This window comes from Prenolepis imparis, unplaced genomic scaffold, assembly GCF_030444845.1.
Source record: "Prenolepis imparis isolate NDT839.2.m4 unplaced genomic scaffold, iyPreImpa1.0 SCAF_4, whole genome shotgun sequence".
Lineage (NCBI taxonomy): Eukaryota > Metazoa > Arthropoda > Insecta > Hymenoptera > Formicidae > Prenolepis > Prenolepis imparis.
In genome coordinates, this window is record NW_028141162.1 from 6,253,422 (window position 1) to 6,279,639 (window position 26,218).

At 40.1% G+C, this 26,218-nt stretch overlaps 1 protein-coding gene across 1 annotated transcript in view; it reads right to left on the reverse strand.

Moving 5' to 3' along the window:
• Positions 1 to 26,218, reverse strand: part of Hwt (SH2 domain-containing adapter heavyweight) — a 160,578-nt gene that overhangs the window by 16,011 nt on the left and 118,349 nt on the right. The window contains exons 3-6 of the mRNA XM_083036762.1: positions 22,911 to 23,030; positions 15,122 to 15,254; positions 4,438 to 5,360; positions 2,571 to 4,161 (exon numbers count right to left, since the gene is read on the reverse strand). Of these exons, the coding sequence (XP_082892888.1) occupies positions 2,571 to 4,161; positions 4,438 to 5,360; positions 15,122 to 15,254; positions 22,911 to 23,030 (2,767 nt within the window). The remainder of the gene's footprint in view (positions 1 to 2,570; positions 4,162 to 4,437; positions 5,361 to 15,121; positions 15,255 to 22,910; positions 23,031 to 26,218) is intronic.

Here is a 26,218-nt window from a genome sequence, read left to right on the forward strand (position 1 = left end):
TAAATTTTAAAATAATAATAGATTATAAAAATTAGAGATAAAAATTATAAATAATATGTTATAATGCCTTATCTGCAATATATATTTTTTGACAGAAATCAGCTGATAACTGCGCGTTAGCGCGCACTTGTGTTATTCTATAGTATTATAGAATTTTCTTATTTAGAATTAAATAACACACTTTAATTTTGCGGATTTATTTATGCACATCATTCCGTATTCATTAAACTTTAAAATATTTCTCAGCACACGAGCGTATTTTGTGATTACATGTTGCAAGCGGGTATACAGTTTTTATCGTTGTTATTAAAGCATTTCGCGTAGAGTTATTCGGGGAATGTCGAGAGTTTTTATTGTCTCCCATATATTCAGCGACGAAAAATGCATCATCGCGTGAAATGTTCGGTCAATCGTGATTGAAATAGTTCGTGCATATATGTATAGATAGACATATAGATATATACGAGTACGCAATGCGACAACTGCATTTTCGTTATCTGGCAAACGGAAACGACCGGCGCGACATTCGTACACGTGTGTATATGTGATATTCACGTATTCACGTATTCGCCCGCGCGTTGATTAAACTTGGTGTAGGCGACGGGGCTATTTATTCATATTTTCGACGTGATAGTTATTCAAAGAACGGTTGTAACTGAGTGACGTGACTGGATTTTTATCAACAGAATCGAATGCTTTTACAAATGCGTTTCGCTGAATGAGTTTCGCCGGATAAATATACATTCATCGTGTTAAACAAACAAGGGAGAGATTTGATTCTATATGAGAGATCAAATTATAAACCTTAATATGTAATTTGCATTTTATTTGATTTAAGAAATTTTTCAAATTTTAAAATATCTCAAATATTTTTTTATACGCTGTGGCATAATAGCGCAGAAGAAGAATTAATAATAATTTGTCCTGTGATTGCGACGAAGTGCAATAAAGGTGCGCGGAAGCTCGCAAAGTGATAATCGTCGCGCATTAAATCACTCGGGTAGCGACGTTGTGCTTTAGAGCCCGAGGTCGTAATTGATTAAATAAATCCGCGTCGGCGTATCTCACGATGCCGGGGAATCACTCGTCGTCGGAAACGCGCCGTACATTTTCCCCGGGCAGAAAAAGGAACACTTTCTAAGGACCCATAACTTTTAGCAAAACGGATTTATCGGACATTTCGTGCCGTTATTGACATTCGAGAGACCGACGATAAAAATAGTTGCTTGCTTTCCTATCTCCCTCTCTCTTTCTCTCTCACTCTCTGTCTCTCTTTGTCTCATCTGTCTCTCTTTTTATCGCCCACGTTATACCCCGTGCTTTTTCTCTTCTCTATACCTCAACCTAACGGGTTCATACATCAGCGCACGTGAATCCAAGCCTAACCTTCGTGTACTGTAGCATTTACCCTCCCTTACATTTACCCCCGCAACTGTCGGCCGTAGGCGCGAGAGAGCTTGTTCTCAGAGCTCTTGCATTAGAGCTCTCGCAATTTGGAAACTCGGAGGGTAAACGACGCGCGTTCAAAGTCCCATCAGGACGGACGATAGAGCTTCGGGGGATAACCAAAGAGGGTACCCGATGTGCGGCAGTAGCGGTGGCTTAATCACCCGACTAATACTGAACGTTTCACGATGCAGTGCATGGCTCGCATCGGGCCAGATTCACTGCTCGTTGGCGATAAATTATTGATATCGTATATAACTCGTACTATTAATGCGATTTAAATTACACGTTGCCTGCTACTTCGATACCACTTGATAAATTATACACTTATGAATTAGCAATTTCTGTTCGTTTACTAATTACTATAGCTTACAATTAGTCATTGTATAAATGGCATTTAATTATATATTACAACGATATAAAACGGTTTTATTATCTTGTTTTATTTAGCTAAATTATATTTTATATTTTTAATATTATGCACTGCAGTATATCAGTATATTATTGCATAATATGTGTAATAATATAATGCAATAATAAATTTTATATAATATGTATTATATATAAATGTGTGTGTAATAGTGTATAGATATATCTTTTTTTAAGGGATAATATAAACGATCGTATTACATACGTCTGATATGTATGACTGCCAAAAGACCTGTATTTGTAGTAAATATCTAATCGCTGAGAGCAGCTAAGTGAAGCTTAACGACGTTAGCTGTTGTCTGAAAGGTTCACAACGATCAACATTAAATTATGGTAGCCCCTGTGGCCCTGATGAGTACTTAGTTTACCTCGAGGTGCCGAAAGTACCGTTTTTATCGGTTTAATGGCTAGACGCTCGATTAAGAAGAAAGGTAACCCGGATCCCCCCTTCGAAGGCTGACTTCCCATTTACGTTAATAGCATTTAAAAAAATTTCATATAAAATTCGATTTATTCGAGGAAGAATGTTTGCCTGTCGTAATTTATATGTAATGATGTCTATTGATATGTTAAAATACATAAAAATATATTTGCCATTTATACTAATATTTATTGCTGAAATTTTCTAATTTTGTCATTTTTCAAAATCTAAAATGTAATAATACAATAATACACAAGTGTCAATAAAAACTCACCGAATAAAGGAGATGGCTCCACGTCGCGTACCGAAAGACTGGACGACGCTTGAGATGCGCTGGATTCAATGCTCTGAGTACATCTGAGGCGCTTCCTGAGTTTCGGCATGTCGAAAGGCAGATCCCTCAGATCTACACTGGTCGCGCTTCCGGATGTAGTAGCGTCCTGTTGCATTAGCAGTCGTCTCCTACGAAGCTTTGGCATGTCGAAGGGTAAATCTGACAGTTCCGGCTCGTTGTCGACGAGATTAATATTGTCTAGCTGCGGCTTCAACAAGTGGAAGCCAAAGGGTTTACACTTGATACCCGCGCGAGACTCGATGGAAATGCCGCTGTCCGATCCTTGAATTTCCGCATCGCCCGACGACGACGACTGTAGTGCCAGATTAATGAGATTCTTATTCTGTGGTGTTCGCCGCTTCTTGAAGGACGTGTCCATAGGCGAGGTGACCGCGTTCGTATTGGCCGCGTTCGTGTTGTTACCCGCGGTGACGTTATTCTCCGTGATGACGTTCTCCTCAGGTGAGGCCTTCTGCGAATTGTTATTGCGATTGTTGTCGGAAGTCTCCGAGGCCGGCTCTTGCGACGACTTGTCGGAGATCGGCGAGAGAATGTGCAACTTGGCGTGATGGCTCAGGAAACCCGAGAGCGATGATGGATGTTGATGATGATGGTAGCAGTTGCTGCCGCCGCTGTCCGAGCTGTGGGAACTCAAAGACCTGGTGCTGTGTCGACTGTCGGAGCTACTGGTCGACCGGTTGCCCTCGCTGGTGCTGCTTCTGATGGACTCCATGCTGCCACCGCTACTGCTGGTCGCCATACTCTCGGTGCTGGAGTAGCCGATCCGGCGTCGCGGTATGCGCAGCTTAAACTCCAAGAGACCGGCGTCTCGTCGCGCTGGTCGCGCGAGATTGCTCTCCGCTTCGTGTGGCCTGCCCTTGAACTCCATTATCGGCCTGTTCTCGCGAATCAGACTGCGCGGCCGTTGCCGCTCTTCCCGGGGCCTGTCTTTGAACTCCAAAATGAGCTCCTTGTCGAATCGACGACTCTGTGAAGAGTCGATGTTCTCCTGAACGAAGGTCTTCGGCCGACTCTTGATCTCGAGAATGCTGCCCTCGCTGCTCTGCGGCGAGTCCTTGGCACGCAACGATTTCACCGGCAGCCTCATGTCTTTCAAGCGAGGATGATCAGGCTGCGACGGGAGATTCGGCGCGCTGCGAATGTTCAGCAGCAAGTGATCTCGGTTTCCGTGAAATTTTGCGGGTAAAGGCGCGGTAGATGGTGGCGATGGCGTATAATCGCGAGCGGGTAATCTCGGCGATCCTGTTTTCTCATCACTCGAATTAATTTGGAGGGACTCGATATCCTGGGACAAAGTAGATATATTGTCTGATTGCTGTTGCTGTTGTTGCTGTTGCTGTTGCTGCAAGCGGCTCGGAATCGGTTTTGGGCGGAGAAGTACGACTTTGCGTCGATGGTCCTTGCTTGATTGCGACTGGCCGGTGTAAGGAAGTGGTTGCACGTGTTGCTGTTTCGATGTATCTGTCGACGAACTCGTTCTGCTCGCGAGCGCAGCGCTGCTGCTTCGTATCTGCGTTTTATCCACAAATTTGATTTTCACAAATATAATTACGGCACAGTATATAATTTGCTCGTGTTGAAAACAAGGCGAGCTTAATGGAATATAGTGCTTATAAAAAAAATTAAACGCGAAACAAAAAAAATTTTAAGTAAAAATTCTATAAACGCATTCATAATTCCTTTATATTTATATAATTATATTTATAAAATCTATAATTCAATATAAAATTTAGAAATAATATTCGAGATATTTTAATGATAGCTCAAGGTTTGAAGGCATACGTACTTGAGAATGCAGTACCGCATGATTGGTTATGCGATCGAGATCGTCGAGATCATCGTCGGATCGATTGACCTTGCAATCGAAGGCCGTTTCGTAGAGGTGACGTTGCCTGGCCATCCCTTCCTCGTCCTCGTCTTCGAGCTCCGCGTCCTCTTCCTCTTCCCCCTCGTCTTCACCCTCCACGTCGTCTTCGTTCTCGACGAGTATCGGTTGCGGATCTACCCTCCGTGTACGTCGTAATTTGCGCACCTGATGCCGCGTCACTTGCGGCTGCCGTCGTTCTAGCTCATCCTCCTCTTCCTCGGGCGATGCGACGCACGTACAAACGGCGGTGGGCAAATCATGGCTCAACAGTCTATGAGGTGGCATGAGGGTGTGATCCCACTCGGTGATGATACACGACGAGAGGATCTCGCCTCTGGCTGGGACAGCATGCTCGTTCCCCGACGTGGGGCTCACCAGATCCTGACTTCGATAGTATGACGGTGGCGGCGGCGGTGGCGGTGGTTGCTGTTGTTGTTGATAATGCCGTGGTTGCGTCGAGTAAGAACCGCCATCACCCGCTACCGAGTTCCTCTTCGGTATACCGGGTGTGCGTGAACGCTCGCCCGGTACATCGAGACTGACGCTTTTCCGGTACTTGTTTGGCTGCGACTTAGATAGTTGCTCCGGGACCTTGAAGAGATCGCCGTAGTAATACGGCGACGGATGACGCACTGGTTGGTTCGATTCGGTCGGGGATTGGTCAGTGAGATGTACTAGAGCGACGCAGTCAATAAGCAGGCCGTCGGTCGACGTTAAAGTATCCCGATCAGCCGACGGGGCGCGAGTCGAGGAGGAAGCGTAAATGCTGTTCTTTCGCTTTCTGACGCTGACGAGCCGCTTCTCCTCGTCGTCCTCGCAAGATGAGCCGGACGCTGACGGATCTAAAGATTGATTAAAAAATCGTAAAATGTTGTCATAATTATAAGAATTTTTATTAACAAAAATATACTAATAGTTCTTAGTGATCACGTTATATGTAAAAATATCTTGACTTTAAAATATTATCACGTGACAGGAATTTATCGGCCGTAAGCACGGAATCCAAGAGATTTACGCGTAAAAAAATGTCCTGACCATACAAAGCCCACTTTCACCCGAGACGAGAAGCTCGAAAACGGCGCGAAATTTTCATAATCGTTCTGTTGTAGGGGAAGGGACTTGGGTCGTCGAAGAAAGAGAACGAAAAAGCTCACGGGGAAAGCAAAATTGCGTTGAAATGGCGGCCCCGTCTCCTTAAAAATCACTTCTTCCGTCCTTGGGATATTACCGTAATGGTCCCTTCTTGCTTGACGTATCCTATCCTTCTCCGGTTCCGCGACCAACCACCCCTTTCGTCCTCTTTGTATTCGTCGACTCGTTCGAGTATCGTCTAATGCCTCTTTAGGCTTTACGATCGTGTCATGGCCATTCGCGACAGCAAAGAAGAAGGAGAAGGAGAGATCGAGCAAATGGAGGAGGCGCGAAATTACGCTGACACCCGGTACATTATATAAGCAGTGTACACACGCGGGATAGACGAAAGGACTGAAGATAATGGGCGCATTATGCTCGACCGGAGAGGGTCCCGTCGAAATCCTTCCTTGTTCCCTCCCTTCGGAGAGGGCGACGAGAGCGTGGCGCGCCGTAAACCATGTTGGTTGCTGCTTTTGACAGGCACACCGTCGCGGATATATGAACAAACTTGCCGAACGGGAGAAAAAAATGATTATCGAAGATCGCTCTGGTTCGTCGCGCCATTCAGCTAGCGCTGTCCGGCACCAGCACCAGACACAAAAGCCCGCAATATCAGGATGCGGATATCGACCGCTCGGAATGCAACGGACGGTACTTGTTCGTCTCTTTGTCGCGGCGTAATTTGTTTTCGATCGATCTCCATACGAAATATATGAGTAATTATACCGGACGCGCGTACACAACGTAGTTAATGATAAATGATACATATTATGCTTTGAGTATTTATCTTGGCACTCCGACGCATTAAACTTTAATAATATATCCATGAGTTATTTAACAAAGGATCGGCTAACAACTTTGCCCAGTGGTACTATAATTTTCCACATCAAATATATTATATTATTATAGATACTTTGCAATTGCTAGACATGAATATATATGGCATATTAATTATACTAATAAATTGGAATTTGTGTTTCTTATCAACATATTTCGTAAAATTATGTAGGCGTAGATAAATGAATAATTATCGAATTATATAACTTAAATTATGTTAAAAAATCATGAATAAAAATGTGTACATTCTCATACGATGCCTGTTAGATAAAATCAGTACAGAATCGAACACGCGGCAGGATATCCTTAATTTCCGGCGCATTTCCCTATCGGACGAGGGCTTAAACTTTATTCTCCATGGTCAAATACAAAGGAACCGGGGAAGTCGCGAAGCGCGAAAGGGGAAATTAATTCCTGAACAATGAATTTGGAAAATTATCGTATAGCTCGCCCGGCGACGCGAAAGGAGAACGAATCGAGATTTCTCTTTTCACCTTCATCCCTGAATTCACGGCACATTCTTGGCAGCGAATGACAAACGACGAAGAAACTCCGAATACCGAGATTGTAGAAGAAATGGTCTTGCGAAACCAGACGTTGTCTACGTATTCAAACTTTCACAAAGGAGCGGGAGGCAACTGATGACCCACCCTTGCCGCAGGAATAAAAAAAGAGAACCGGAGCGAGGATCTATCACTTTTTCTCTTTTCATTTCTAGCTACTTTTCCGACATTGTTCGATTAAACTTTTCACCATTAAACTTTTAAACATTCATTCAAGATAGATAGAAGATAGAAGATACGGCGGTGCACATTGGAAATTAAAGGGTGCATTTGCGATTTACGAAAATTAATAATAAAGATACGATATCCGAGTGTTGTTGTCTGAAAAAGGAATGCTAAGGAAAAAATGCAATATTGCTTCACCCACGCGCATTTGATGTAATATCACGGTAAAATTATATCGGAGAAAATATGCCGAGGGGAATACGATTCCCCGGAAACAAAAAATAAAATCGAGAAGACTTCCCGTGGAAGTGAGATCGAAGAAAATCATGAATATGTATTTGCATCTGTTTCGTTTATACAATTTGGACAAGATGTAGGATTAAAACTCCGAGAGGGCAAATATATATTAAAAATCGCAATAAGCAAGAAAACGATCTTTGCTTTTTTGTGTCAATATTTAAAGTAATTTAGAAATAAAAAATATAAGTTAAATAAAAATATCTTCGTATCTCTATCTTAAGATGTCAAACGAGATTTTTTGTATTTTTTTGCGCAAAAACACGAAAAAAATTACATTTGTTCAAGATTAATCTGTGGTGAGATCGATAGGTATTTCTCACTCGTCGAATTCGATTACTCGCTTGCAAGTGAAAAAAACTGCAATCGATACCATAGTCATCCATCGAATACGCACGCGAATACACACACAAAGGAATGCTGTACGTTGGCACATCGCCAAATTGCAACGATATTGATTACTGATTAATAATCAGATTTGCCAGATATCTGTTAACTGCGTGAAAGGGAGGACAGGAGTTAGAAGACTGATATAATCGATCAATTTGATTAAATTGAACTGGATCTAAAAAACACGCACGTCCATTCGCATGTGACGTGAATAAATATTTTAAATTTGCGAGTAAAAAAGATTCAAAATAGAGAGAAAGCTTTTTTTAGAATTCATTTATTCTATCTCCCCAGCTGATGAATAGGATATATCTGTGTGAATTATAACATTACATAAAGAGTACTCCCTTCAAATTGATTTTAACAAATATTATTGTATTACATACTTCATATAAAAAGATAACTAAATTCTATGTAAAATAAGTAAAGGTAATAATAAAATGTGCTGGTGAGGTTGTAAATAGCAAATTACATTACAGTACGATCGAACGAGTAGATGAGTCAGTAACGGATACTACATGCGAATGAGTGATCGAGTGACAGAAAATGAAAGAGGGTACGCGTATGCGGAGTTGGGGCCGACGATACGTCGCACTGGGATGGTATAGTGGTGCCTACCCTAATGAATCTATTACTGCCGGTGAGCGACAACCCTCGCCTAGCAATCACTACAGATAACACGAAATGCTGTCGCATGCATCCTGTTTACATGGGTCTGTAGATAACGGAGATGAACATCCGAAACGATCTATCTCAGAATTGTAATATAACTGTACTAGGATCATGTGTGAACTGTAGACAAGGACACAAAAGAAAACACGCGCGCCAAAGTTATTTGCATCGATTTAGGTCAGCGGATAACGATGTTATGATATTGCAATCAACTTTCGATTAGAAACACTTCGGCAAGATCATGGAACGTGATCCCTAACAGCTTACTATCGGGAATCGTTTATGAACCCATAACACAACATGGTTCGCATGGCTATCGATCAAATTATTTGGCAATAATTGAATGGATAATATACAAGCTTGGTTTGATTCGATAATTATCATTCATCAATCTAATCTCTAAAGCTTTCGGACTTACAAAGAATCTGCATAATTAAACAGATTGCAAATTTTAAAAAATAATATTAATTAATGTCTAAACAATTTTACGAATAATAATATATTTTTAATCTTTTAAATATTATATTTTGCTATATTGGAGCAATTTAAAATTACATAAGATTACATCTTGCTGCAAAACTAGATAATCATACAATAAATCTCTACTATGGAAAAAAAAAACAATGTCATTCTGAAAGAACGTTACAACTATGTCGATAACACGAATCTTCAGGATATTCCAGCGATATTCTCTGTCTTGGAAGCAGATACTTGGTTATATAATCTGAAATCACGCAATTTCATCCGGATGCGATTTTATCTGCGATGGCCACGACACCATTTATGCAATCTTTCGTTTCCTCTGCAATTGACGGCCGGCAAAATTTCCGAGGGCGCGCAAACTTTTGGGAAAAGCTTTATATAAAGAAAATGGACCGCGAACACAACCTCGGAGCCACTTCACTCCGCTTTTTATTAGATATCGTCCCCGTAACATGACAGAGGTGACGATGATGGGTCCGTGGAATATATGGATCGCGGGATTGTATCATCTTCCAGGAAGAAAAAAAGGGATAAGGGAGGAGTATAAGAACGGTCGTGCAATTGCCTGATCTTGCCGGACGATATACGCCGGCCGCCTTCAGGATGTCTATGAAGCAGCTAAAGATTATGGGCCAAGCCGAGCAACGATGAAACGAAAGGCAATCTTGGTTATTGGCTCGGTCGCGCTCTCGGTCAAGATTCACAGTTACGATCGCGAGATTGGCCAAAATATTTTTGTGCAAAATGTGTCAGCCGTATCAAGGGTCGTGGAAGAATAACATTTGAGCAGGAAAATGAACGTAATGCACTTGAAAATTACTAAATCAACAAGGAAGAATCAAACTTATAAATGTCGCAATAAGCTATTGTTGTTATAAATAATTCGAATTGATCAATTAGTTTTGCCTGTAACTTTATTATTTTTTTTTTATGTAATGTAAGTTAAAGCAATTTTTTTTATGTAATGTAAGTTAAAGCAATGCAACGTTACGCAGCGATTCTGATGCCAACCATCTCTTTGTAAAGGCACATCTTCCTCGAGTCCCTTTTATTACGCTTCGTCGTCTTCTCGAAGTAAAAAGAAGCTACTAACAAGCCAAAGTTATCAGGGTCACGGCAACGATTACTAGCTGTCACTACAAAGAGAGGGGAAACGTCGAAGGAAGAAGCAGGCGGGCCACTTTGAAAGGAATCCGTCCGTTCTTTAGAAACTCACTGCTATACACGAACGCACGTGTACGCATAGTCGAGATGATTGAAACAGCGACTGATTACGAGGGTACATAGATCTTTTAGAATATCGCTCTGATGCGATTTCCTTTGATTACTATTTCGTATAAAATGCCGTTCATCGATAAAGCTGATAGCGCCGAATCGAGAGAAGACATTCTCGCATTCGTCATGGATATACCATTTACTTTTCGATGATTTCGCAAATAATTTCGCACTCTCGTCCGATGCAAGCTAAAATTTATTTTAAATTGATCGCGAAAAGCCGTCCTTGAAATATCATCCAATGACGAAACTTAATAATCTCTGTGTCGAATAAACACATCCGGTACAACGTGATACGAATCGGATCCACTCGACGAGTAGAACAAGCAAAAAGCGCGCAGCCCTAAATCCCATCACGCTTCGGCTGATCCTCGACAGTGATTTCGCTCCTCGTTAAAGGCGACTATGCAAATGCAACGCTGCATCGTTAGCTTGGATTGATTTTATTGGCAATAAAATCAATGTTTGAAATCATTGGAAAGGGTTTTGCGGCAGGAAAAAGAGAGTACGATGCTGCAGCTCAAAGCTGTCGCTCGTGGTAGAGAGAGAGGGATGACGCGACGCGCGGATTATTCGCTACTTCCCTATCGGCAGACATTGCGCAATTGAAATTTACGTCGGTGGTCACACGTGAGCATGATCGTTTGCGGCGGAAAGGGACGCAAGGGACGTCGACATAGGTAAACCGAGAGGATTTTCGAACGTGTGCGAAACCTGGCCGCTGATTTCAAGTGTTCGTCCGACTGCGCCTATCCCTGCACCCTTTATGGACTCTTCAAATTAATCGTGTGTCGCGAGTTTACTTTTGCTTTCGAATTCAATCTTACGTTCCGCTGCTCATCGCGGGACGAATCATGGGGTTAACGAGAAATTCGAGTTTTTATTTTGACATTGTATGCGATGTAACTTCAATCAGAATTGGTATTTCTATTTCACATTTCACAGGAAATTTATTTTACTTTTACAAACATTGTGTTTAACATTTAATTACTATGAAAATTTTAGAGTTAAAAATCTTAAAGTTACAAAAAGAGTAATAATTTGTCGTAATATTTCGTTGAAAGATTGATTTTAAATATTGTAATACAATATTTATAAATTCTGTGTGTTATATTTTTCTTGCTGTGTAATACACTAAGCATTATCTCAGAAGTCACAAATTTCACCTGAAATTTCGGTAGTTTATAAGGTGAGATAAGCGATCTTCAGCAACTATGAACGTTTCTTGCGCGACGGGAGAGCAGCTGACATAGAGATTAGGCTAAGCGCACGCAAAATTGTCTCGCAACGATATGCAAATCGCGACATAAATGCTAATTGCAATTGCCCATGAAATGAATTCAAGGGCTCCCTCACGACGAAGGGTTCGCTTCGTAGTTTAGTAGCGACCTTTGCCCTGCGAGAGTCTGCAACGAATATCGAGCGACAAAATCAATGTTATTTAAACATTTTATATCAAGTTGATTTGCAATATTACTATCCATTTCGTAATGTATACATATATATATAAAGAGAGAGCTTTTACAAATGATGCATTTTTTGTTCTGCACGAAAACAAAAGAAAAATAATCTCGCCAAGAAAAGTTCTGCGTGTCAAAGCATTTTTCATTTACAAATCTCGTCAGTCACTTTTTATTCGCGCTACTTTCAGCATAAAAATCGAAACTCGAAAAAGCCAATTATCAGAGAGAAAGCTAAAACAGTCGCCAATTGCGAGGAACTCGATTTTACGATAAACGAAACGAAATGATAGGGTTTTACGACACTAATTCATTTATGTATTGCTAACAAGAATGGGACGCAGTGAATCGGACAGTCCCGGAACTCGATAACCATACTTACGAAACTTAATAATATGCTTACAAAGCTTTTATAAATGACTACTGATAAAATCTCTGTGTCGTAAAGTCAAAAGCTTTGATGTCAATTTAATTATCTTGATATCACGAGACGCGTCGTTGCAGCTGTATGTAGAAAAATTTTCCATTTCATTCGCGGCGATGCTCGAATTCAGCTTCCAAAATTGCGCGGGGATTAAGATCTCGCCTCGAGATCCGAGACCACGTACTTGCCATCGGATGAGTCGGAACCGTGTCGTTGACAGTTTGTAAATGATCTAGTTTACGACGCGAGAAAGTGAGGGATAGAGTACGGTGTATTTCGAAGGGGAAATGACAGTAGGAAGAGAAGAAGACAGTGAGGGAAAGAGAGAGCAAGTTGGAGACAAGGACAGAAAAGGGTCTTGTTGACTATTCATCTTCGTGGCGATCAAACAAACCTTTCGAGCAATTTACACATGCGAAACTGAGTATCATAAATGGTATAGAAGTTGGATATTCTCGAATGTATTTAACCATTATGAATATGCATTTATCGCGCTCGATTAGACAGTTGAATCAGACGGTATTACATTGAAAAGCCTTCGGCTCTAACCCAGCACTTTGTTGGACGCGTATAAATTCACGTTACAAATACGCTGGCAGTTTCTGATCAACGTTTGATGAACGCTGGACCCGCCTTCTCCCGCTCGGACGAAGGACAAACCGACGGACGGCTTGACATTTGCATACGATGAACCCGCACGGGCGTTAACTGCTCGGGGACGCGGAACGAGCTACAAGTCACCTGGTACCAGTAATTGAAATGAGGGTAACTTCGAAGAGGGGTTGCGCGAACAAACGAGGAGTCCGAAAGTTCTTTCGGTAACAGTAACGTTCGAGCGATATTAACCATGATTAAAATTGTGTGGTATGACCATAATACATTTCAATAAAATTTAATAAATACTGATCAAACAAATTAGAAAAAAAACGGCAGTTTATTGAGTCGTAGATTTCTAGCGATTTAGTAATTTGACATGTCGTTTAAAAACTTGCAATTCTGTTCGGCGAAAAGATTCTTCTAACGGTAATCGGTCGTACATTTTAATTTAATGCATGGCAAAGCGAGCACTTTGAAAAAGGACGAAAAAATCTGTCGAGAGGCCTGGTTGAAACACGGTTAATAAGTGGAACGGCGCTGGGAAGCGCAGGAGGGAGGATTGAAATACCCCTTGAAACTTTACGAACTATGAAAGCGGAATGAGAGAGAATGGGCAGGAGGTTCAGCGACGAGAGCAGGGATGGGAAGTTTAATTAAATATCACACGACATATTATGGGAGGGAGGGGAAGGCGGGGCACCGCGTGTGTGGTGTCGATGACAAGCGACGTCGAACGCATACCGTGTGAGACCGAAAAGTTCGTGCCAACGAGCGAACGAGTACGCCTCGCAGTAGTAACGAACAGGCAGCGAGACGCGACTACCGCCGGAAGTTAACGGAGGGAGGCGAGCCGTCGCGTTTCAACGTCATCGGTACCCTTTTATAAAGCGGCCAGTCTGCAAATTCCATTCGGCCGACCCTCCCGCTTCTCTTATATTCACCCCCGCCATTGACGCGGCTGCTGATTCAATTCTCGCGAAAGGAACGACATTCCTCGAACGGCGCGCGGACGACAATTTACTTTTTAATCTCATAATGTCCCCGCCGAAAGCCTGGCTGCGGAGATTTCGGCGCGAGTTGGCGAAAGATGCGATGTATAAAGGCGAATATTCCGTGACAAAGGAAGTTAAGTGAGTTGTTTTTCTTATTTAATAACTTTAAGAAAATATAGCAACGCGCATAATAATATTTGATAAAATTATCACGCTGAAATTATTATATAAAATGACAAGTCGCGAAATCACACGATTCTTCTAACCGAGGGGAAGTAGCAAACCCTTGCGCAAATCTGCCTGGCACGTTGATCTTTGCCACATCCATGATGACTCGCGAATTAAAAGCCCATGAATATGGTAAGGACGCAAATTCCGCCAGTGTTTACTCGGGATCAGTATTACACGGCAATCTACATACTCGAGTGTCGGAATATATACGGTGACACATCACGTGGGTCACGAATCAGGTCCAGATTCCTTCGGATCGTATACGCGAGACGAACCAAGTATAGGGTTAATCACTAGCCGCAGCATACCTCCGCGAGGAGGAATTTAATCCGCAACACCGGGATGTCAGCATCCCTAAGTTTCGCACGCTACTCAAATCGGAAAGGACGAGAGATTCTATCTAATCCATGCGGATCCGTCCGGCGGTTTCGCAATCTCCCGAATCGATGAGTATCATCCACCGCGAAAAAGAGATGATCCCCTATTTCGTCCGGACCCGCCGATTAATCCGTTAGCCACTCGCGACCAACCTGTGCGTACCGTTCAATTATCGAGGGGCTCTTCTCCCTCTCTTAACTGGCGCTAACTGAGTTGTTACCTCGATAATTCGTACGTCGTAGTATTGGCGGGTAACACCGAGGGCTCGCCACATTAATTTGCGGCTTGGCATGAGAATTTCCGCTTAACTGCATTATTCCGAAACTTATCGCACGCCATCAATAATAATCAATCGATACACATAATATCCTGAATTTCGCCGATATATTAAACGCTGCGAAATTACGACTCGTGCTCCAAAAACGTGGTCATATTTTTCTATGTCAATTAATATTGATTAATTAATGCTGTTGGGCAAAACAACTGTTACAAATATAATTATAAAACTTTAATAAACTTTATTCTTTCAGAACTTTATGGGAACATTCTAAAATATAAAATATGTACATTTTTATTTCTTATTATCCTTTTGTTTTTCAAAACAAAGGACAGCAATTTATGTTTCACTCAGCGTATAATAGCTGTGGTTTAGCTAAAATTACATCGTTGCATTATGTCCGATGTCGCCTTAAGGGATAAACTTACCTGTGTATGGTCGACAGTAGTTGCGATTTGCTCTGTAAATCGTCGGCAAGGACGACTCAGCTCCCGGCTCGATGTACGCTTTACTCTTGCTGTCTCTAGGGTCGCTGTATTGTTCCACAACCTCGACTTCCGCCTGCAAACAGAGCACAAATTATTTCCTTCCGTTACCAGCGGAAAAGCACATCCGGCGCGCGTTTGTGTCTGAAATTGCGATCGATCTGGCGCTTTCATTAAATGACGCAATTCTTGCTCTAGATATATTACCACTTGTAATGGCACTGAATAAACGATGTGTTATTAGTCTGGGTTGCCGTAATAATACTAATTTAGTGGCACGTATTTTCTCGGCGTTCTCGGCGTAATAACATTCAACTTCATTTCGAGAAGGAACGCCTTCTAAAAGGGTTATTATCGGAACTAGTTTCGACGCGGTAGCGTTAAGTCCTTTCTGATCCTGAATCGCAGCCAATTACGGTAATAACTTTGGCACGAAAATGCGCTTCCATTGCGCCCCTTAAACGATGCTCGTTATTACGAGAGAAAACAACCGTGAGCGATTCATTTTCGCTGGCACATGTGTATACCCTGGCGGATTAAACGTAGTGCTCAAATAATCGGCCGCAGATGACGTCTGACATTAATATCCCGTTTGTACAGAAATAAAGCCTGTTAATATATTTCTAATATCGGTAACGTAATTACTAATTACACGTCGCATTCAATAAGCTTAATTCGAAGAAATGAAGGAAGAAGTAAATTCTCCTCGATTAAATTTTCAATAAACTACCATCGAGTGAGAGAGAAAGAGTATTTCCTGCGAAAGTCATGCGGTTTCGCGATATTTTCGAGGCTTCGTTGATATTGACGACAGTGATGAATAAAAGTAATAAACGAGATCTCTCTCTTTCCTCCAAATAACAAATGATGAGGAGCGAATAGCGCGAAGGAGGAAATGTAGCTTTTCGATCAAGTACAGGAATCAATGAAAGCGTCTTTTCCTCTTTCTCGATTCTCACGATTCAACGTTGTATCGACAATCGGGATTGTAACGGGGAAAAGGAGAGAATTCACGAGGAAACTCGGCAGCGCGAATCGAGCAGACATCTCAGCGATGCAAGACGGACGAGAGAGCAACGGCGGGGAAGACAAGTAAGTAGCCTTAAATTGAAAGACGCCCAAAATTGGAATTCTCCTGCCAAAGTTGGGCGCTGTGCCCCCAGGGGCTGTTTCGAAGACGAAGTCGATTGCCTCCAACCACTTTACCTACCGCGTTCTCTTCTCTCTTCCCTCTCGCGCGATTCCTCCTTCGTGGAACGAATAAATTTGTGAATAACGTTTTATACATTTATACGGAAATTACGGGCGAGAGCGATCGGAGGTCGGCTTGATCAGCTGTCGCAAATCTGATGACGAACGGGCTGACTCGACTTTTGCCAACAAATCCCGCACCGATGGTTGCGAAAACGATTACGCAGGATTATCGGCTACGCCGGCGACGAATTGCTGTTTAATTCGACGGGTGAAAATGTGCAAATTTATAGCGACGCCTCGTTAAACGGGTAAAGTAAATCCGCAAAGCTATTTCGCGCGTTGATGAGAGAGACGATAACAAATAATAAATATACAAGGTATGCTAAATTATCCACACACACAAACTCCTTTTTATGCGCGAATTGTTTGACTGCTTAAAAGATCGTCCCTTAAACATAATGTTATCGAATGTGTAAACGGTACGAATTATATCCGATCATGTTCGATCGTTAATGCCGCTAGATTTATTAAGGGCTTTAATCCGATTGTTTGGTCACCGCGTTAATAATTGGATATAATTATCAGCTGGCCTAAAATCGGTCGATTTTACTGTATTTTACGAATTTTGTCGTATAATTTTTATATCTGTATTAATATTGTATTTTTGAAAAGTATATCATGAGTAGATTAATATTTATCCTTTATATTATTTTTCAGAATTTATTTATTCCAAATATAAAAATAAATATCCACAAATAGAGAAAACGAGCGAATAAAAAATAACTCGTCATTTTTAAAATAATGTGTCAAAAAATTCCATTCGTGATACAGAGATTAATGTTCTTCGCGTCCTTGTAAAACGTCGAACTATATTAATGATCAAATAGTTATATAGTTCATAACATAAATAACGCCGTTACACAGGATCGCACTTTCAAGGAAAGTGTCACACTTATGATGTCGATCGCTCTTAATTTTAAGAGAAACGAGGCAGTATTTCCATAATATCCGCGATAATATAAGGACATCATTAACATTATGCAAATAATGGCATTAAATAAAGTAGGGTTGTGAGAAAAATGAGCTGTGTAAGATAAGGTGTACGTAAAAGTACCTTTTAGTAGCGCAGGAGTATCAATCACTTTCACTCTCACAGAGAAATATCGACATAAAAGACGTAGCTCTCTCTTTCTCTTCAGCGCGGAGTCCATTTTTTTTCCCTGGAATTCTAAGAGTCACAGACGCTTCCCTCTGCATCGGTCGGGAATTAATTACTCCCACTTTTCGATGTAATTTCACTCGCCGTAAGTTAATCACCGCTCCGGTAAAGTCGCTTCTGGTACAAATGGCAACGAATTCCCTCTGACATTCCGCCGATGGTCGTTGCTCTAAATTTATCGGCCAAATAAATCGAGACTCTGATAACTGAAATGTGATTGAGAGTGTCGCAAATCGCAAACAAAGTCTTTGCGATTTCGATGAAAAAACCGGCACAGACATGTAACTGCAAAGTTTCGCCTCTACAAGGCGCATCTACCAAAAGTTGTTCGTACCAGAGCTCTTTGTTATAGTGATAAATGCGAGCGACACACCAGTGCCCGATCTCACGCATAAAATAAAGCGCTAAAGTATTAAGTAGGGCTTACGAGCGAGACTCATAACGATTCACCCTCTCGAGTCAAGTGGCACCCACTTTCTCTGTCTTTGTCACACTCCCCCTTCGCGACGCTCGCGGACTTTCCGCGGGGAAGGTTGTCGGTGACAACGAGGCAAAGGAAACTTTTTGTTCGGCACACTCAGGTGTCGTCCCCTCGCTATAACATTTCTTTCTCTTTCTTTTATGAACTTCCTCTCGCGCGGCTCAGCCACATTTCCGTTTATTCGTATAATAATCAGACGCCGAGGAGTTGATGGCAACGAATTAAATTTTTCACGAATTAACATATCAAATGTAAGAGAGTGGAGGATCAAAAAAAGCAAAAATACATAAAATAAAATATAGCTGCATGCAAAAATTGTTTTAAAGAATATCTTTATAAAAAATATAAATCTTATATTAGACTAGAATACGCGTGCGCCATTTTTCGGTTTTGTATTTAAAAAATAATATTAAAAAAAAATAATATAAAGTTTATTTAAACTCGACTCATATTTTTTTACAGAAATTAGTTGATTAAAGCGTTAATTTACTAATTAAATTTTTAAATAAAAATATGTTATAAAAATTAAAATAGTAATATGTTGTAAATAATATGTTATAATACTTTATTTTCGATTAATATTTTTTGACAGAAATTAGCTGATAACTGCCAAAAATATTAATCGAATTTAAAAGTATTATAACATATTAATTAAAACATATATATATTATTTTAATTTTTATAACATTATTTTAAACATTAATTAGCAAATTATCGCTTTAATCAGCTGATTTCTGTCAAAATATATTAATAAAGCAAAAATTTGCTAATTAAATTTTAAAATCATAATACATATATGTTATAAAAATTAAAATAGTAATATGTTGTAAATAATATGTTATAATTTATAATACCTTAGCCTCAATTAATATTTTTTGACAGAAATCAGCCGATAACTGTCAAAAATATTAATCGAGTTTAAAGTATTATATAATCTATTATTTAATACATATTATATTATTTTAATTTTTATAACATTATTTTAAAAATTAATTAGTAAATTAACGCTTTAATCAGCTGACGCTTTAATCATATATGTCATGTAGAGCTTCAATTAATTTTTTTTTTAGTAGTAATATAAGACATTAATCAGACGTTGTGATTGCTCGGTAGATACACTGACGTTATCCAAATTAATTATTATACAACAAATTAATTATATAACAAATTAATTATTTTTTACAATAATTAAGCTTCAAATACACAAGACATCTCGAAAACATTTCTATGAATACGAGAGAGAAAATATTATTGCGGAGAAAGAGACATTCTCTCTCTCAATGTCTCTTAATCAGCTGATTTTTCTGTCAAAAAATATTAATAAAATTTGCTAATTAAATATTCTAGCTTACCTATTTATATTTATATTGTGTATGTTATAATTTGCTAATTAAATTTTAAAATAATAATATGGTAAAAGTTATAAAATAGTAATACGTTGTAAATAATATGTTATAATATCTTATTCTCGATTAATATTTTTTCTTTCTAAAGTTATATCTTTTCGAACGAATCTCCTTCGAGTTTTAATTAATTATTAATATTAAATCATCTATATAGTATCGCGCGCGCGCTATTAGAATGAAGTTGCCGATGTTTGTAGCGAATAGCGGCCATTACCGAAACGCCGCGAGTATCAGGCAGTTGGAGCTGCGTCCCGCTGTGATTAATTAGTAAGCATAATCGTTAGAAACGATATCTGACCTTTGTATTGTAATATTTATCAATCGCATATCATAATTTCAACGTTAATATGTAGTCGTAATTGTTTGAAACGCATATTTCGCGAAAAATTCGATGCAAAATCTTTTGCCAACATAACCCAACTTAATCTGTTTTCGCGCGCGCGAATATGTTGCGATCCGTGGATATATCTATCGTTAATTCTAGCTTACATATTTATATTGTGTATGTTATAATGCGAAATAATAAGATTATTCTAATATATGTATGTATTTTATTTGTTACAGGTAGCATTGCGATTCACGCGTCGTGTCGGGAGTGCCGTGAAGTTTCGCGTGTCGGGAGTGCCATGTAAAGTTTCGCATGTCGGGAGTGCCGTGTAAAGTGTCGGACAATCGTAATTGTTCGTATTTTCGCGAGTGTCGTGAGTGCTACGAAGGAGCAATGATGGTCGACCAAGAGAGGAGGAGGAGGCCCGGGGAGGCATCGGGCGACATCGGGGCAACTATGAGGTATGCAAAATAAAACATTTTTTCTAAACTGCACACGCAAAAAAATTTCTAGATGTTGCAACAAAAATTATCGCTATTTTTTGTATCTGATAGAATATCGTTTGTCACAGATAGAATTATCGTTTGTCACAGATAGAATTTTTTAGTTCTGTCTCTGTCATTTAGATTGATTACGTGCAAAATATATACGATATTGCAATATGTGCTAATCATTTGTCTACCTCAGTTAATTTTTTGCACCTAAAAAATTTTTGCTACAATTGCAAAACTATTTTTTTGAGTGCATTGTTCATGAGATATTCGATGCACACATATGTATACATAATTTGAATATTTTGTTTTCAGATCAATGTGCTGTGTACTACAACTCCGCTATTGCACGTATCGGTGAGTGAGAAATTGTTTATTTTATAATATTTCTATACCGGTAGTGGGGGTATATATAATAAATATGTTGAAAATATTAAAATAGTAACATGTGTTTTAAATAATATGTTATAATATCTTATCTGCGATTAATATTTTTTGACAAAAATCAGCTCTGATAATTGTCAAAAATATTAATCGAATTTAAAATATTATAACATCCATTTCTAAAAAGGCACGTTAAGTCGATTCTTGCAAGTATTCTTGCATCTTTTCCGATGCTGATTAACTGTTTTGATTCGCATTGTGCGTTATATTCGTAGCATCGAGAGGCTGTCATCGCGAGGGTTAATAGTTTAACAGTTTGTTCAAAATAAAATTAAATAAAATAATATGTTTTAAATAATGTTATAATATACTTTAAACTCGATTAATATTTTTGATAGTTATCAGTTGATTTCTGTCAAAAAATATTAATCGCGGATAAGACATTATAACAATATATTTACAACATATTACTATTTTAATTTTTTACCATATTATTATTTTAAAATTTAATTAGCAAATTAACACTTTATTATCGCGACAACCTCTCGATGCTACGAATATAACGCATAACGCGAATCGAGGCAGCCAATCAGCATCGCGGAGAAGAGGCAACAATACTTGTGAGAATCGACTTAACATGCCTTTTTTAGAAAGGGATTAGTACCTTCCAAACGGCAGAAAACTGATTTTGATAGTTGTAAATCAAGTACTAAAAAAATATTCAAGTTAAAAAAAAATATTCCAAAAAATATTTTTCTCAAGCTTATTTAGAAAAAAAATTTAATCAAAGATATTAAGATTATATAAATATACAATTGCAGGCTCTCAAAGATTTTCTTATATACATTCAAGTTATAAAAGAATCTTAAAACAATTTTTGTTAATACTAACATTGAGAAAATAATGAAACAATTATTGCATAAATGTATGAGTATAATTAATAATATGTTAAATATCGAAGAAGTGGCTAATTGCCGTGTGTAATCGTTGACTGCATCCACTTTTATCGGCTGCAATACAAGTTCCTTCGTGAGAAAACGTATTTAAGAGCGTGGCATGATATTTCGAGCGTACTTTCGTGGTAACCGCAGAACGCGGAAAGACGGATTCTGTAAATCCACTGCCAAAGCGTTTAGGTGGAAAGCCCGAGGCAATCCCAGGCACTAGAAACCGAGTGTCGGAGCAATTATAAGCAACGCCGGAAGTCACCGGTCTCACCGCCCTGCCAGCGACGCTGCTCGTCGTTCCTTTCGCGTCCGTTGTTTCCACCTCTCGCACATTCTCTGACGCTTTTCACCCTCTTCTACGTCCCCGCGATGCCCTCCGCGCTACCGTACCCGGGGGGTATTTTGTCACCACTGTAATTATATTTCTCTCCCTTCGACTGATTCCCCGGCTCTCCGCGTTTCGAAAATATCAATACTATCGTTAGCCGACGAAACGACTCGGGCCACAGTCACAGGAAGTGATGTCATTCGCACATTATGTGTGCCAAAGATGAGATGTCGTCGCGCATATAGGATGCTTTCACGAGGCTGATTTATGAAATTTAAGTATTTTTGCAATTCTTTGCGAATTTTTAACATTAATATTGATTAATATACAACATTATATTTTCACAAATAATATGATATTTTGTATAGAGAGATATGCAGAAATTATTTGAAGAATTTTACTTTTCTGCGGAACCCTCTGACCTTTTTGATTCACTGCACGTCGTGGGTAGAAAATATCGATAAACTTTTCGGACTGTAAACGAGCCACAATGGGGACGCATGAACACATAACGGCAGTGTGTTTGCTTAACGCAGGATTCATTGAACTGTGAATGCAGATAAACGCGATTGCGGTGAATAAAGTTTCATCGTCACCGCAATATAATAACGCCCGCGTGAAAGCATTAAAGTTATACAAAAGTTATATACATTGTCGTCTTTTAATCTCCTTAATTACGGAGTATACGCCATTGTTTCACTATTGCGAAATATACGCCATTGTCCCACAACTGAATTATGAATATCGCGTTATAGTAAAATACCGAGTTATGGTATAAATGGATTAAACTTGAATAGCGAAATTTATTGCTGTAGCCAAAGTATATCCTTTTAAATCTCTTATGCTTAAAAAAATGAGTAATGTCGGTTTTAATGTATAACAGAATATTCAAATCATATTTCAAAGTCCCTAGAGAGAAATACTTAAATTACTTAATTCGTCACAATTACTTACATTCTCTACAGTCGGACTTGGCAGGGTCCATTGCACCGTAGAAGTTGCAGCTGCAGCGCTGGCAGGACGTCTCTTGTTCACAAAGTCGACGGGTAAACTATAATCGTCGCACAGCGATACCTGCAAGCACAAACGAGAAAAATGATATATATCGCGCTCGCTTATTATTATCATTTCCCATTAACTGCCCTATCCGATGAGAGAATTTTCTCTCAAACTTTCGTCGTTCTTCCCTTAATAGAGTTTCAAAGTTGTAAGAAATGATTTTCATCAAATGAAACGCGAACTCTGGTAACTGAAAAACTTTATCGACACTCTTTAAAAATCTGCATCGCAGGGTCGTACGAGACTGGATTTTTGATCTTTCATTTAATCGCCATATAAGGGATCTTAATCTCTGTTTTCATAACTGATGTTACGAAGCGTGAATAATTTATACTTTATTATAACATGATAATATTATATCATTATATCCTTATAATACTCGGTGTCCCAACGGATAGAAACAAATTATCTTCATTTGAATTCTCGGGACTCGACTAAAAGCAAGTCAGTTGTTACCCTCGCTAGTTACCCTCGACGTTACCGAAGCACGCGCCTGCTCCGTTTAGAGACGGGAAAATACGCAAAATGTTGCTGAGAAAAAAGTGAAGAACGACCGGCGGATAAAAATCCACGGGGAAATATCTGGGGAACGAAAAGCGAACGGAGAATTTCTGCCACTCGACAAATCGCAGGGTAAGCACCCCGAACGCACTCCTCCACGTTCTCAAATCCCTGTCGGCGCTGACTGGACTGGACCAACTCATCAGCGATATTTACTGTCTGTCGGAGGATCGATCTATCGATGCGTGTGTATCCTCGTCCCTTCCGGTACGACGCGACGTACGAGGACCGTGAGTTCGCGACCTACCACCTACATCTCTACATGCATATAAATCGAGACAATCGCAGATCCCTAGCGGCGGCTTATCGCGTGGGGGGAGGGAGGGGGTGAGCCTGCGGGGACGCGCGGCGTTAGCCCCAGCGAAGGGAATTTTACTCCCTACATGCAAATGGTCGGCATTTATTGTGAGAAAAGAGAGCACCGTATGAATATGTGAAGTGGGGATCGAAACAAAAAAAAAAAAAGGAAGTGATATGAATGGAGAGGACAACGGAGATGGGATGAGAAGCGAACGGTTCGCGGAAAAACGGAAATAGCCACGAATCGAGAAATGACGCGGCCGAGACTTAGCGGAGAGGAAACGCGGCGCGGGGTAAAAAAATCGATTTGTATAGTATTGCAAAATATATGCGAGCTAAACTGACGAAATACTTCTTTTCTACGATATTATTGTGGAGAGTAATCCTTTCTCCGTGTTATAGAACTGCGAACTGCTCGACTCGAGTCGACTGTAAGGGGTTATAGTCAACGATACGATCACCGGCAGATCAGAGCGATTGTATTCGTAAAATGGACTACTGTCACTCGATCGTCGTCGCGTCGTTAAGTCGTGTAATTGAAGAAGCTGAACGGTATAATTTTACGTATTTTGCCGGCTTCAGGGCGAGCACCTGTCCCGCAGACTGAATTGCAGTCATGCATCTATCGTTACCGTAAGGAAGCCAAATGCGAACTAGGCCGACTCAGCGAGGTGCATTCGAGAAAACCGTCAATGTCTGAAGCTGAGAATCATGTTTCACTGTTCACTGATGTCTCAAATTTTTTCTGTACATCGTTAATATCGTTATTCGGTGTATTTTTGTATTAAAATTGCAAATTTTAGCCACCAGTGCAAATGTTGACTTTACAGAGAGAATATTTTTCTAACTCGTTACAATTTTTTTTAACTCGATTCAATTTTTATTCCATCGAGCCTATGAGTTATTCATGAATCTCTCGTATCAAAATGTGATGCGTGGTTCGTACGCACCTAACCGATACGGCTATAAATCACGAGGAGCGTAATCCTTAAAGTTCACTGAAATAGATTTCCCCGCGATCCCCGGTGTCTCCCGAAAATGATTTGTTTTCCCGTAAATCTTGGACGCCGCGTGAATTTTCCAACATGCTTGTTATTGAGCAAGGTGGTCGAAAATCTCTCCTCCGTCAAGTTCTCCTCCGTGATCTGACGTTTATAAAGTGTCTATCGCGTTCCTTATATTTACCGCGTTCCTCGAGGAAACACCTCGTTTACCCCTCATTACGCGCAAGCGAGCGCAAGTTCGCGTTTCTCCCGCGAACGGTATTTCGCGTGGCCGAGATTAAGCCGGAATATTTAGCAAATGTTTCGCATAAATCAAAGCGGCGCAATATGTTCGGAGTTCGAAGCGAGGCTATGTAAATTCATGGTAATACCGCTGGCCACCCTGCAGAGAGGAGTTTCGATTCGCGAAAAGCCGGGAGGGGGTAAAGAGCGCATTGGGGGACAAGAGCGAAAAGGGGGAGCCTAGTGCGACAGGGTGAGTAGGAGGGTAGGACTGAACAGAGAAAGTGAAAGATGAGAGAGAGAGTGAGAGAGAGAAAGTGAAAGATGAGGAGAGAGGAAGAGAAAGAGAGGGCGACAAGCGCGTATTTCATGAACCCCTAAAGCAGCCCTGAGCATTGCGGCGACCGCCACAATCCCATTCATTCTCTTTATGGGCTCCCAAGTATTCGGGAGCGAGCTTGAATAAATCGGAAATTTGCCCCGCGGGGAACAGGTCGGTCCTTCGCTCTCGCGATTTGCCTCCGACTTTCGGCCTGGTCATTCCCGAACATTACATTTCGTTTTTTTTTCCGCATGACGCACATGATGCACGACACTGCGAGCGTTAATCCTTGCCCATTCGGTATATGTATGTAAAAGATCGGGATTAAATTGTTAGGATAGGAATAGAAATCTTGACGATAAGATTACAATCGCAGAAGTAATCGAAGGACGCATTCGACTACGTCTTTCTTAATCATAATCTATAAACTTTCTAAGCTGCGTGCGGTATCTAGCAATCTAATCAATATTCTTACATAATGGTTGAATGCTTTCGCCTTGGTAATGACGGCAGTCAGAACCATATAATAATAGGAAGCGATATTAACGATTGTGCTCCGAACTTCAGCTATGAACGGAATGTTTATTCCACGAAACTTCGACATTCCTGTCGCAGTTTGCAACATATATATATGCTTATAAAATTTACCACGTTAATTAAATTTATTAAATATTTTTATATTCTCCCTAAAAGGAGAGAGAGAAGGAAAGAGAAAGAATAAAAGAAAGAAAGAGAGAAAATTTCGGATGTAGTTGTGTGTGATCTCATTAATTTTATTGTAAAGCAACATTTTG